We start from the raw sequence: 16,113 nt of genomic DNA on the forward strand, positions 1-16,113 counted from the left end.
TTTTTTTTTTTTTTCTTCAATCTAATGGATATCCTTGAGACTTATAGGCGAAAAATTGGGTTTTGAATATGAAAGAATAACTCCTTCCTGACAAAGCTTAGTTTTTGAACTCTTTTTTACCTTTTCCCTTGGCGTTCAATAGAATCTTCCGTATTTGATGTTGTTTGATAGGAGATTTCATCAAGAAGCATCTTATTAATACTTTCAACTCATTTCGCTTTTTATCTAACATTAAAACATTCCTACGCTCGGCCGAATTTTCACACTTAAATCATTCATTATATTATTTCATCTTCAAATACACTGTGATCTGTAGAGTAGGTTGTTGCATATCTAATAACATTAGTTTTTGTTTCATACGGCCTAATTTTCTTCGTCTTGTTATCTTGTTGTTGCTAAACTGTTTTTTGGGAAAATCCATAGTAAGTTCTCATTTTGCAAAGATATCGTGAAGTTGGAATACTATTTAGATTATTCAGTGGATACTGTTCTAGTTGTTGTACTACTACTTGTTGAGGAAAAGATCAAGAGAAGATCAACAATGCCATTAATGCTCATAGACCTTGGAACTATGAAAGGAATAAGTTCAAGATTTTATTCTTAAAGAAATGCTGTCCGAAGTTTATAGGATGGTTAATGTGATGTACTGTGAATGATTCATATTAAGTATAACTGCAACAGCTATTACTGTACTCAGAGCGCTCTAATATCCCCCGCACAAAACATAATACTTACCAATTGAACTTTAAACTAGACGCAAGTTCAATAAGATCAAAAAAGCTATAATTTCTGAAACGTATAATGTTGATTAAATTTATGGTGTATCTATACCAAGTTTGAATTATTGCATACGGCTGTGTATTATTTTATTTATTTACATAGCTATCTATTTGTATTGATGTATGTAAGTATTTGTAAGAGGAGCATTATAGGTGTAATAAGACCAATGGAAAGTAATAAAAAAGGAAATAAATAGATAAAAGCTATAAATCTTAAACATTAATGCCTCAGTTGTAGATAATGGAACATAAATCCGTGCTATTTAATATTATTAGAAAGCGATATTAGTAGGAATCATCGCAATGGAAACCCTATATACTCGTAATACTGATAGATATCAGATAGAAGATTAACAATGGTCAGACTGTACTAATTATTACCATTTGAATTCCTGAAATATTTTCGCTGTTGTTATGGACGACTTCATTCTTCCGCTTCAGCCATACTTCAGAATCTACTTGTTATAAATATCTACTGACGTATCTTTCATCCAGTTACTAGTACCACAGTCAATTTCCCTGTGGTTCAAAATAATATTTTTTCAATTTTCATAAAATTGATATGTCGAATTGATGGAATCCATTCAAATACAATAATCAAACTTTAGCTACATCAGAACACCCATAATAATACGGTATATGGTAATAGACATATGAAATGCTATCCTCCTTAATAATTATTAGATACTCCCTATTTAGAAATTTAGACAATAATATAAACTTAACAAAATATCATATATCAACATAGTAGATTCAAGTACTAATTTCATTTTTGCTATTTCGTGCTTATCCATTGGGTCTAAGATGTGTAACGAATCTAACGTGTGCTCTATAATGTATGAATTCATCTAAATACCTACAGCTTGCTCTTTACATTCTTCTTTCTGTTATAATCTTTATTGTATTATTCGTGGGTTTCGCTATCGGTTTTGATACATCTAGTGTGGAGAATGGTCTTACAAAGCGAAGATTGGCTTTAGAGACCGATGTGTTTACTCATGTTTTTATAAATGACTCGCCAAAAATTATAAGCCTGAGATTTTAGGATATTTTGATATGAGAAAATTTAAAGAAATGTATTTACAACAAATAAACGAGACTTTATTGGATCTGCTGGCATAAACTCAATTTGATAGAGGTGATTGATCAGTCTGCAATATTTTCATTCTGAAAAAGTATATTCGTATATTCTAATGTATATTCGAAAAAGTACATACGTATATTCTAATGCGAGTCATAGAATATTGAAGCAGCTACCAATATTGAAGATAAAAAAATTAGTACATCCATCGCTAGTCAACTGGCAAATAAGGAAACCATTTTCCCAATCATTCTTCAGTATGCAGTAAACCCCGCATCAATTTCACTATACTTCATATTACATCTAGTCTGCGATAAAAAGCGGTGTTCTTGCCTTGCTACTAAGGTCATTGAATTGTTCACATACGTTCCTATATATTTTATTATGATGTTATATTTTTTACCATACAGGGTGTTGTACCGAAAATGTGTGAAAAGTTTAGCAAAATTCCTACTTAATTAAAAACTGAAATACATAGAGGTTAGTTATAAAGAGTCCAACTCTCATGTTTTGTGCATTATATATGTTCAATTAATATATTCAAAGTCACTTAGTAATTACCTAAATTGATCTGACACTCTTTCGCCAGACACTGTAAAATCTTAATGTTCATACATAATCTCTGTTATAATTTAATTACAAAGATGAATTACGGGTATAAAATGTAACATCAAGGTAGTCACACCATCCCAAGATATACAGTTGTAATCTCGGAACCCTGTCCTGTGTACTCCTTCCTGATATAGCTAAACTTAACTCATGTGGGAAATGTGAGAACAGGAATAAAAGTTCCAATTAATAAATCTTGGAGAACTTACTCGTACATGATCATCATTCCTGCACCTCTCTTGTATGTAAGAGTAGATTAGACCAAATATTGTTCCATGCGGAGGCGAGCTAAGTCAAAGTCCCTTTGTTATTTCCAATTTACTCCATAATTTACCGAGTTTATCCTTGATTTTTCAACAAAAAGATCATTACAACCTACAAACTAGTTATTAGTGTAAATTTGTAATTAGTTCTAGAATTCCATAATCCATAAATTTTAATTTTCCATGGAAAGTGTTAGTCCGAATGTCCGATCAAGATAAAAGTTCAATTTCCCAACTTCAGATATAATTGTTTAAAGTTATTCAAGGTAATTACGGTTACATCCGACATAGGTACTTATGCAAGTCTGTTATTCTGTGGCCAATGCTCAGACTCATTATTCAATTGCTAGGAATATAAGTGCTATTATTGCAGAGGAAAAATGAATATTCTTTGATTTACGTAATATTTTTCATTCCAAGGAAATTGAAGAACAATTTTCCATTTTTCCAACAACGACTGACCAATTGATTATCCGGTACAAGTAGAGTCAAGGACCAGAACTACAAAGAGACATTACCACATCCAATGTCTATTGTATTGCTAAGATGCAGTTTGGGAAAAAATAATATACTATATACCTAGGTAGGTAGGTAAGGTATCTATTCAGAAAAAAGAAATGCATATTTTCTTCAATATTTCTCATTTTTCTTCAACAGATATTCTTATCAAATTTGTAACAGTTGTCAAGTACCGTGTGTTTCTGAGGCATTGGGATCAGTAAAGTAAAATGATGGTACTTGCTTGAATCAAAAGAAACACTACTTACTTACCTCAAAATTCTAGCATGTATATTTCTAGGTAGTAGGTACCTACCTATTTAGAATTTGGAAGAAAATATAAACATAGGAAAAACAAATCTGCTAAAATTTTGTTCATGCAATTGCTCAGAAAATCTAAAATAAATAATAATTAGAAACAATAGATAAAACAATTCACTATGATGATGTGATAATGATAACTAATAAAATAATCATATACATGTACCTAAGTATAATGCTGAGATAAAAGTTCACTTAATTTGTAAATATAGGTAAATATCTAGATAATAGGAAAGAATGCTTTTGTAAACAACTACATAGTTGAGAGACATTCTATGGTCAGGTCTGAAAAGTCTAAAAACTGGAAAATCATGATGAAAAGAAAAGAGGCGAAAAATGGAGAGAGAGTAAAGAGACACAGATAAAATACACCGATCATAAAACGATTGACTTGGAATTCTGCATGCTCAATCAAAATCTGGACAGTGTGGAAACACAATATCATTGCCCTCTGCTCACTCCAATATTGGAGGAAGGGCAAACAGCGAGAAAATCAACGTATAATCATAAATTTCATAATACAAAACATTTTAAATATCAAATGATCGTACAACGTACATAGATGTCTAATATCTACTGTCTAAAACAGGAAAATTGGGGTCAATATTCCTCCCGAGTCCTAACATAGTCAAGGCTTATAGGAGATAATTTTGAAATCCTGATTTTTGGGTCTTGTTATTGAATGTATTGTCTAAATTTATGTCCAACAAACCTACCTTCTACTGTAGGTATCTCCTAACATTCACCCTCTCATGAAAAGACATCTAACCTCTTTTCTCATGGTTATGGTCTTCATTTGATTTTTAATTTGGATAATATACTTTTTATCAAAGTTCAACTATGAACTCAGGAACATCTTTAAGCTCAATTTTATCAACTGTAGAAGTTTGAAAACATTGCCACCCAAAAACCCAGAGGAAGCAACGGATGCGTAATACACAATGCACGTTCCTCACTTCTTTCTCTCGTAATGTGTGTTTTTAATTTTCCTAGAGAAAAAAGAAAATGTTTCACTTTTCTATAGGTAACGTGCTTAACACATCTCAGGGAAATCTCATTATTTAGGTACCTATTTAAGGTATTACTACTTACCTACTGAATAAAAATTGCACGAAGAAATATAAATCTGACTTGTTTCCTCACAAATTGGGAGGAGACAAAAATGCATATAGAAAGTTATATCACATCACAGTTCACCTGGTATGATTAAAAATCAGACATTGTTAAAATGTGAATTCACACAGAAAAACACACATTGGTCCCAGAAAAACATACATTGCTAGCCTTATATTCCTGCATTCTACAATGTCCTCATATGAAGTGAAAATAGGTATCGAGAAGATACAATTTCTGCAAATGCAGATATCAATAGTATTGTAGCAAAATCTGAACTACAAGCAAACAAGTTTAAAACTTCGTGCGTTATTGCTTTATAAGTTTATTAAACTCTGTATGAAAAGAAGGTGCGAAGAATTAGCACGTCTACAGATAATTTACTAACCAAATTACTTATCTCTAGCAATGGTGTTAGAGGTATTAATTATATTGTACCATAGGATTCATTATATTTTATAGAGAATCGTGAATACCGGAGATTCTTAATTGAGGGGAACCGTCAATTTCGTTCAGTTTAAGGTGAGAGAGCCTAGGCTTTAATACATACATATTGTACCTAGGTATTATCATATTATTCATCTACGAGTAAATCTACATATTTCATTTATTTACCAACTTCAGTGGTGTGGTGATTAGAGTGGTGGATTATAGATTTGGAGGTGGTGGTTCGAGTCCAAATCAAGTAACAGCCTCAATGATCATTTTGTAATTCTGACCAAATACGCATGTCTTTTGCTAACATTTGTGGCATGTGACATATTTGTTTCACAAATTCAAACTCGAACTTCATCTTTTACAAAACTCAAAATAAATACTTCCAAGCCAAGCCACATTGTACCGCACTGCACAAGATTTAGGTACTCGGCCCCGTTCCGTAACGTTATATCATCATGATTTATTTTCACACGAACATATAAAACACAATCAAAGCAACAAACTTAACCTGAAGCTGAAGTTGAAGAATTTGAACAAGTTTTATAATACTCGTACCAAGGTCAGGCAACGTTCAAAGCTTCAAACTACTGACCTATAGTAGATTTTCAAATGAATTGAATTCAAGTGGAGAGAGATACCTGCGGCTATTTTTATTTTATCAGAGCATGCAGAGTATTGCGGACTAAGGACGGGACCGGTTCATGTGATGCATTTTGTGTAGCATCTCTCGTATTGGGATTGATTGAACGGTAGGTTTCATCGAGAGTTATAAAATAATTTGTCCACCATTACGTACATAGGTAACATAAGCATTTTAAGTTATAAAATCTGTGTTTAAATCCTGATGGGCGATTCGTTGATTGGAAGGTTAATATAAATGTCACACAAGAGAGTAATAGACCACAAGTAGATTGTATTACAGTTTGATAATAACAGATCAAGTTATTTAAGTGTTTTACATGTTGCAAAGGAGTAGCAATCTAATACATACCTGTATGCACCTAGTGGGTATATTAGACTAATTACTTCTTCGTTCGTGGCTATAATATTTATATTTGCAGAATATGAATACCTACCTGTCTGGGTATTGTACATTAATGTACATACATACATAAACTTTAACCGGCTTCTTATTCTTTGCACTATAATATCTCAGTTACTTTAGGTTTAGATTTAAATAACAGATACAAGAGTGTAATTATCGAGTAATATTCCTTATAATATCAGTAGAGTCTATGAATTATTGAAAGGCGATCTAGAAAAAGTGTACAAGTCGATATTTTGTCTTGAGGAAAACGTGTTTGAAGTTTTTAAATGCAACTATCTTCGAAGAAAATGATCTTGATTTCATGTCTGGAAAGAAAAAAAATATAATAATAATTCGAATAAGTAGGTATGTATTTCAATTTTAGGGCACATAAAATTATGTAGTTACCAGAGTAATGTGTATTACTAAAGACATGTAATATGATGCTAAATGTGATTTATTATAATCCTAAAAGTCTAGACTTGATCTTATCATTGAATTCATTAGAACTAGGGTTGCCACATAAATGGGGTCCTTCTTGACCAGTGTAATTTCAGTTAAAATCATGACCAATGCTTGGCTAAAATTTAACACTAGCCAAACATTTCCAATCATTTCAAATCTGAGCTTGTATTTACTCTCAAAACGTCATTCATGATCCCACGCTTAGTGCATCTTAGGTCAGTTCAATGAATAATTTCTAACCTTCCTAATGTATGCGAATTCTGTTTGAAGCACGTCATGTCTGTTTGGAATGAAACTAGCAAGTTGGAACATCTTTTTATTAAATCTTAGGTAATCTGCAATGATAGGTACCTACTTGTCTTTCATCTATGATTGATTGGGAGTCTTATTTAAGTTCAATGTCTCTTCGAGTCAAGGTCTCTCTATATAATCTAGGTACGATCGATAAATAATTATTTGCATTTCAATGTTCTTTGTAAATTTCATTTTCTCCTCATTTCTTCGCTTCAGTACGTAAAAGTTCATTTGAAATTCATGATGTTATTGCAATTATTATTTCAATTACATAATACACCCATCACAGAATTCAGATATATCAATGCTAGATATAGTATTATCTTGGAAAAAAATCTACACTCCGGATCTAGTTTGAATTATTATGAACGATGCAATTTTTACATTCTAGTTCAATTTTACCTCTATTAGATTTTTTACACAAATTATTTCAATTATGCCATTACTTGGGAATGCAGTTTAATATTAAAGTTCAACTACACAGTGGATTTTGAACGTAGCACAGTACCATTACCTATCCTAATTGCAAGGAAATACAAATACTCCTTCTATTGTTTTCGTTATCCCGGAACCAGTTCAATTTTTACGATTATTATGGGTTTTAAAATCCTTCTTTGATAATTTTGCAAAAGCGTAGCGCTTTGAGTTGCAAAACTTTGCTTAATCAAGCCTTAATCTATCAATTGTCGCCCAGCGCCTCCTGGAAAACTTGATCAATAGATAGTAGATACCATTCTGATTTTCTTTGGAAACGATCCGAACCTCTGAACAATGATATAAGAGTATATACCTACGTTGAAATAATTAAAATCAGAAAACATCGAGCTTGCTAATGACGAAGGATTGTAACATTAGTATAACGTTAATATCGAGCAGTGAGAGATGGCTGGGAAATTCATGGTAATGGTAAGATGGTTCGGTTATTATGATTGCTTCTTTTCTCGTTCAATAATCTGCCAGTAGTGGTGAGAATTATTGAGGTCGCTGGGACGAAGACCTGTGGGGAGTCATTGAGTGAGAGAGGAGATACCTCTTCAGGACTTGGGTCCATGTATGATAATACTTCAAACATGAGTTATTCAAAATGACTTTTCAAATCAAAGGTTTCTGATTCTGATGTTGTGTATATTGGAGTACCTAGGACCTAGGTCTTTTAGAAAATCCAAGTCTGCGTCGATTGAGATTAGAAGGGGATGTATGACGTTTGATGTATGTATTTCGTAAAGGATTGTTCTGTAAAATTGTTTTACGTCAAATGAATCCTTTCATTTACGCACATCTTTACTTTTATTCAAATTGTTGTCTGAAGCGAGTGGTTCTCTTGTTACGCTTTTCGCTAACACTTTGAACAGAAGAGACTTAAATCCGGTCATTTTATTGTTACTTATATTTTTTGCGTTGTTCAGCGTACCTACATGTTGGACTATCACGTTACAAGATTCTAGATTCTTAATTAAATATTTTCTTCTCTTGCTCCAGTTATTCGTGTACTCTCCTACTCTTCGCTCCTAGCCTCGTGCACACCTTGACTTCTGACGATTTCCTTGGAAAAGATCTTGGTTCGTCTAATCTTCTTTTGTGTCTAGATCCAGATTTTCCAAATTCTAGATCCAGATTTTAACAAATGAAAGCCATTTCTTGAATACGGATTCGAAAAGAAAAGATTCCATTTTTAAGTAAGTATTGATCTGTTGCATACAAATTGTTGGCGTAACTACGACTATGTACGTATGTAGCCTCCACCCTAATCTGAGTGTTTAAATATAAGGTAGTTCTATTTCCAATTCCAGTTTTTGTGGAAATTGTCTCACGTGTGGACGCAGCTCGAGATATCTTTGCTTTCTTCTATCTTCTCAACTTGTGTCTTGACATGACGGAGGCTGTGGTTTGTTAAATCAATCATTTTTCTTTTTCCTCTCTCATTGTTTCTTTCGCTCCATATCGAGGTATTTTACCTTCACACACATTCACATGATCCTATTAACAATTTCATTCAAGTGTCGAACCCATTGTGGTTTCGTTACTGTTGAAAGGTTGCTAATTGTTCTGCAACCGATTTTCCCCAGTCACCTCTGAGTGTTTATTCAATGTCAGTTCAAAGGAATCAATAAAGAAGTTGGTATGTCAACTTCATAAGAATCATTCAATGAACCAAGATTGTGATTAATTATTTCAGTGGATGATCCTAATCGAGAATGAGATTAAGATTAAAGGATCGAAATAGGTAATAGCTATTGACAAAATTCCATGTTGAAATTTATTCCTATGGCACGAGTCCTATGTGCAAGGAACAAAAGTTAATGATTTTCCCCTAGAACATATTTTGCATCACCTATAGGCTATCGGTAACTTCATCTTGTAAGTCTTTTCAATGGTGTTTTCAAATTTTACGAGTTTCTGTGATGTAGTCCGTTGAATTATTTCACTAAAGAAATCTATAAAAGTGTATAATTATAGTATTTACATTTTATTACTGGATATAAATCACAGAGTTCACATTTTTATGTAGGTACTTTGGCTGTTGGATTTGGTTAAACCTGAAATCTATGGAGCCTCTATGGTTCAAAGTCTTTTTCTTTATTTATTGTTCTTCACAAAAAACTGAACATAATCGCTTGCCGTTTTGTTTTCATTGAATTCAAAAAGCACGCCCGGTAAAGTAAACGCCACGCCAATTTCGCGGGAATTCTTCTCTGGAAAATCTAAATAAACGTCATAAAAACCCAATAGATCAAGTACGTAGTATGTATTATTTTGTTCTTCGGTGGAATCGACCAGAATGGCGCAGATAATTATTTTCAAATTTATTAGGTAGGTACACATTTCTAACGCTAGTGCCGCTACAAACACACCTGAGTTTTTCACAACTTGGTGTGTTTGCAGAACGCCTTCAATTCTGTTCTCTGTTTGACCGAAGGAAGTAGGAAGTTATCATTATGCATAGCACATTATTTGTTTTAGGTAGTAGGAGTTATTTCAGCAACCAAGCAGCTATACTGTTAATCCCACAGTTAAGGAATCTCTCAACTGGGTTTAGGTCAAACTTTCTTCCTGTTCGAAGACTCTAAACTCTTTGCGAGTTGAAGAAAATCTTCTATGGTTCTGTTGAATGATGAAGTATTTCTGTAGAGTTGCTGTCTTGCACTCTTCACTTCTAGGAAGACAGTACCTACTCATCTTCTACAAACAGGTACCTAAATTCAGCCAGAATACAGTCATGTTCTTGGTTCATACTCGGAAAATGTGAAAAATAAAGAGGGAAATAACATCACCAAGTTGATCTAGACTATTCTAGACAGATTAATAGATTTTTTTTCCAACAATATACTCTTTATTTATTTGCAATAAATAATACATATACATAGATGACAATGAAAAATAGCAAAAAATAGGTAGAAAAGATTTTAAGTTACTTATGTAAAAATTTAAGAAATCGAGTTATACTGAGATAATGTTTCCCCTTGAATAGAAGTAGATACCCAGGTAGTTATATACTTTTTATTTGCAATAGGCAGTTTGGCATAAAGCAAACAACGAACTGTTGGAGGGTTAGCCCTAAGAATTCCAAGGCTCGTAGAGGCCAGAGAAAACATTGAAAGGAAAATAATAAAAGTGATTCTTTCACTTAGTTTATTCTTGCCATAAATTTTAGTCTGCTGCATTTGACATTGGGTGATTTAATGCTGATAGACGCGAGGATTTGTCTACTGATAGACGGTGTCTTGGGACTAGTGACTAGTAGGAGAGGCGTTAGACATCTTACACTCAAGGAGATTTATTTTATTTACCTACATTTTATGCAAGCATTCTCGGGTGTACACAACTTTGATATTTGTTGGTGTCTACGAGTATTCATTACTTTCCATTATGTTGATAATTTTTACACTTTGAAATGCGTACACTTTGATTGCCCCGAGAAATGATTTGATCAATTCATGTTTAATATTATGTTACCTAGGTACCTAAGAAAGTCGAGAGTACGGCATATTCTCCATTTTGAGATTTTATCAGCTCTTGATCTAGAGAAAGGTTTGAGCTTCTTGTTTAGCCGCTGAAAAGTGCAGGGTTCTTATTATTATACTGATGTCTAATTCTCTTGCGACGCACAGCGTAATTAACATGCATGTTATTCAAGATAAAACAGTTTACACCCCATACAATTACAATTTACAATACGGAGCTCATTAGCAATAATTGATTTTTGCAATGCTTTTTATTATTACATGCTTCAACATCGTTACATTAATTGAAATTAGTAACCTTATTTTGAAACTTCACTAATACCGTAAGTTTTATCAACATTATATCCGGTTATAACTTGGATCAGTTGAATCAGTTCCGTTCTAAAGAAAATTCCTCTGATTGCATGAACTTCATGCAGTAATTTTTGCAAGTCTTTCACGCTTCCGTTTCGGTAAAAAGTCGAATACTTTATGTAGGATTGTGAATTAATAAATGCGAATTTTATTTACCTATATTGTAAATAAGTATTAAGTTTATTAATTGAAATACTCTTTTTTTTCTTCGACCGTTATTGATCAAGTTTCTGTTCGCCACTGTATGGTAATGGTAATATAAGTACTTTTATTGAACAAAATTATATCAACATAAATAACAATTGAAAAAGCAAAATATCCAAATAACAAATATAAATTTACAATAAATAAACTTATTTTTGCTTATCAATTGTTCATTTTTGTACATTATAAGTATGATAAACCCAATGTGGCATCTATTCTAAAGATTTCCGAATTATTTATTAATGTTGTTAATTTATGTTTTGTTTCAGATTCACAATGGGGAGTAGTAAGCCGAGTATATTCACAATTTACAAATATTCAATACTACTTTTATGTGGCAACGCAGCTTTAACATTAGGTAAGATTCCAACACTTTTATTGCTTTCATTATTAACAACAAGAATCTTTTAATATTTTTCCAAAGTGTCTATAAATCTAAAATTTTCATTTTTCTACTTCTTCATTTTATTCTTATTCGCGGAAAGAACCTCTTCACCTTTGAAAGTACTTATCAGTACACTAAACTCTGCTGTGTTTATCTGGTCAGATTTTAATCTAAACAAATTACACAAGAACTTATTCTCAGACTCACAGTCACCTTAGCAATGCTATCATTTGTACCTGCATAAACTCCTATGTATTTATTATTCACCATTAAAAAGTTTATTATTCCTTCTTAGCATACTTTTTTCAATCCTTTCTCTTTAAAACTTTCAATTGCTTGAACTTTTTTTTGTTATTTAGGCTGAATGAAAGTTAATGCACTTTTATTGAATATCTAGATGCACTCTGCTTTTAGAAAATAAAAGGTAAACTCTCATTCTTGTTTTTTCTTTAACAGTTTGCTCTGAGTTTTATTGTTGTTTTTGCTTGTCTTAGGGTACATAGGTATAGCTTATACTGCCTACAGTATCAGGTAGGTATATCAGTACCAACTCCTACTCCCACTTGAATAATTCACCATATCCAAAATCAGACCCGACAAATCTGGATTTATAATAATTATGTAGATACTCCTAGAAATAAACGTTGGGCGTGGAAATCAGTGAGGTCTATGTAAATACTTTTATTTATTTTGTACATCAACATCAGATAGATCATGATGTTGACCATTACCTTACCTAATCTGATACAGCTTTACCCATCACTCTCATTAAACAATTATTTATTTCATCACTTGCATCTTACATAAAACAATTTCAAATTATTTTCTTTTCACTTATTAAATCTCCTAGAGTTTTTCTTCTTTGGTTATCTTCTTTGGACTCTCCGTTTTGTTCAGAAGGTGATCAAGGTGACCTCACCAGGTCATTATCATGCTTGTAATTATTTCTATTGATCTTCCTTCTGTACTTCTAGGCGGAGCGGTTCTTGTGAATTAGTTTCCTCGATATTTCTGGTTCATTGATACGAATTAAAAGTGATCTGATTTGAGCAGGCTTTACTTGGTTTAGTAGAAACTCTTGGGTTACTATCAGGATTGGCTGAACTGGCTTTTGTTGAAAATTTACACGGGACAAGTGACCATTTTTTTTCCTTCTTTATAATTAGCAGCTGTTGTCAGATTTTCCTGTAGGACTCAAGAGTACCTCAATAAGAACATTACAATAGAATAGAATATACCTTGTTTATCCTGCTCGAATGAGACTAAAAAGTCCCTTTACCCCAGCAGTTACAATGAGCATTCTAAAAGAATATTTACATGGTATGGACAATTGCACGCATTCATACTGTAAACATAGTTATAAGCAATTCATTTCTATATGAAAATAGAATATATTTATACCTATGGCTATAAGATAGATCTATAACATACAGTTACTTAACGATCTATGAATTATAACAAGAATCCCTATCTCTAACACGACAGTTAACTACTCCGAGTGTTCAGTACCTCCTATTATTCCCTTTAGGCTTTTTGATAGCAGAATTTGCATAAAATATTCTTCACTCATTTGTGAGGTTGAAATGGGAGTAATTACAACATATTTACAAAGGCAGTAAATTTTACCGCGAGTACCTCCCCGCTTAAACGGGCTTGTTGAAACCTTTGTCTTTGGATAAGGAAATTATTAAAATTTATTGTTTTGGACCGATGGAACTTAGGTGTTTTTTCCGCGAGGTTGCAAAGGAAATTAAATTTAGAGTAAACTAACGTGAAACCTCCTTTTTCTTCTGTTTGAGGGTGCAATATTCATACACAGTGTTTAAAAACCTTTTTCTCACTTTTCATTTTTTTTTTCAAGTTCCCTGTTTCAAATATCCATTTGTAAGTTACAGTAATATTATTATCAATTTCCGCTCCGGAGAAAAACCCATACAAGTCAGCCCACTCTTATCTGAAACAAAAGATTAGCAACTTTTATTCTCTGTAGGAAAAAAACAATAAGTTTCAACAATAAAGATCCCCGAGATGTACATTCTTTACCTTTCACGTTGATATGATCATGACTAGAAACAGTCAGGGCAATGAATTGTCAACATGAATAAAACTTACGAGCGTGAGTCGTGTTCCAAGTGATAACATTTTTGTCTTAAGCTCTATTAACACAGAAAACAATCCGAGATGGGTCCCATTGGTTGCGATTTGCAGTTTTCATATGTTAGTCAAAATAAGTTCCTTATTCAATGAAAAACATAATAATTATGTGTAATGTGTATGGTAGATTCTCCAAGAAAATCTGGCACCTTATAGGTTTTATAGTCAGAGATATCTAATGTACCATTTTCCAAAACAGATAACTATATGTATAAGTTGAACTCAACATTGATCCTTAGTGTACGAAAACAAGAAAAAGAGGAGGAGAAGACGAAAGAGGAGGAGGAGGAGGAGGAGGAGGAGAAGAAGAAGAAGAAAAAGAAGAAGAAAGCGAAGAAGGAGAAGAAGCACAAGATCTAAGAAGAAAATCTTCATTGGTAAGGTACCTTGTAAAATGAAAAGTGACAGTGGGAACTGGACAGTAATGCCACAATGGTGCTGACGAATTAATGACTGTCACAAAGACAATGTTGTCTTCTCGGGCTCGAAATATTTTCCCAGAGGTCTGAATGCTCAGACAACTACTCCTATATTGTGAAAACTAAGTGACTAGAGGCATTAATCCATAAGAGTGGTAGAGGATGAATTAACAGAATAGATCTTGACCAAAAGAAATCTCCAAAATATCAAATAATGCGATATCAACCTTGTATTGCTTTGGTACCTATTTATCTACTTTTTATAGCTTTCAAAGTTGAAGATTCCAGTCACTGGTGGCATAGGTAAAAACTTTTAAATAGCTGTCTATCTTGAATATGTACGAGCAATTCACAAATGGCATACGTTGCTCGTGAAACAAATAAATAAAATGATAATATTTTTACGTTCACCTTGTGTGTGTTTTTTTTTTTTTTTTTTTTTTTTTTTTTTTTAAACCTTCCTTTTCTTGTCCACCCTCCAAACCCAAGTTCTATTAGGCTCCCCGAAGGCATCAATCCCAAACTCCGAAAGTTGAAGATTCCAGTCACTGGTGGCATAGGTAAAAACTTTTAAATAGCTGTCTATCTTGAATATGTACGAGCAATTCACAAATGGCATACGTTGCTCGTGAAACAAATAAATAAAATGATAATATTTTTACGTTCACCTTGTTTTTTTTATTATTATTATTATTATTCTAACCATCACTATCATGTGTTTGTATTAAGTTCTTTATGCTAATGTGAACTCCTGTGCCAAGTGTGTTAGTAATGTTAGACTCATAATATCTTGCACTTCCACGTTGGTTGACCTAGACTACGTTACTTCTATGGACTTTATCCCTTTAATTACGCGATGTGCCAGTACAGTTTAATTACTCGCTTACCTATCATTATTTACAGACGAACCGTAGGGTTTGCGAATGAATAACTTTGACCGTTCTGGTGCTGGAACGACATAGGGTGATGGCATTAACAATACCTAGAATAGAATATATCTTGTTTATCTTGCCCTAATCAGACTGCAAAGTCCTTTGTACTAAACAAAGAAATAGAAGTCTACTAATACCTCTAAAGTTCAGAAAAAAGTGGACAATATAAAATTAGAGGACTTAAAATATTGAATGACAGGAGTAATCCTGAAATACTCAGGGCCAATGTCTTGTGACTGTACTCGTATAAATACGAAGTATTAGTGGAGACGCCAAATCTCTTTTGGGATACTGAATATTTTGACCCTTTCTAATTCTACTTTTATCATTGCTATCATTATGTTCTAATTTTTTTTTTTACCACTATGTTAGTATCGAAAATATCGATATGTAATTAACACAAGGAATCTAGGAACCTTTTGCCCTACAAATTGTACCATCCAGGAGTAAAAGTTAAAAAAAAAAAGTTTTAGAAATTTTAATTAATCATAATTATTCTAAACGTGCGAACTTTTTCTCTCCAGAAGAGTTCGTTGCTTTCTTCTTTCCTCTCTTCTTTGTTTCCCGGACTTATGTAAGTAGGTAATTGTACGAGAAATAGACGGACTTTAGTAAACAATGTGAATTTGTTAACCCGTTTGGTTTAAATAAGTGTTATCGAGATAGACGTTTCACGGCCTATTTTTTCCCCGGTTTTCTCTCTGGGTTAAAAATTAAGTTTGTTGTTTTTAATTAGTTATTCAGAGTATAGGTGGAAGTGATTGATTGACTGATTATTTTCATGCGGGATCAAACTTCTCTTATCTCATCGGTAT

The 16,113-nt window shown here is 32.8% G+C and overlaps 1 protein-coding gene across 2 annotated transcripts in view; it reads left to right on the forward strand.

Moving 5' to 3' along the window:
• Nucleotides 1-8,413: 8,413 nt before the first annotated feature.
• Nucleotides 8,414-16,113, forward strand: part of LOC103510819 — a 28,754-nt gene continuing 21,054 nt past the window's right edge. The window contains exons 1-2 of one of the 2 annotated variants that reach the window (XM_008475521.2): nt 8,414-8,564; nt 11,678-11,766. In XM_008475521.2, the coding sequence (XP_008473743.1) occupies nt 11,685-11,766 (82 nt within the window). In that variant the 5' untranslated portion in view covers nt 8,414-8,564; nt 11,678-11,684. Of the gene's footprint in view, nt 8,565-8,683; nt 8,774-11,677; nt 11,767-16,113 lie in introns of those variants that run through there. The other variant, XM_026824845.1, reaches the window with a different exon arrangement.

Source organism: Diaphorina citri, unplaced genomic scaffold (assembly GCF_000475195.1).
Source record: "Diaphorina citri unplaced genomic scaffold, Diaci psyllid genome assembly version 1.1 scaffold29, whole genome shotgun sequence".
NCBI classification, from domain to species: Eukaryota; Metazoa; Arthropoda; class Insecta; order Hemiptera; family Psyllidae; genus Diaphorina; species Diaphorina citri.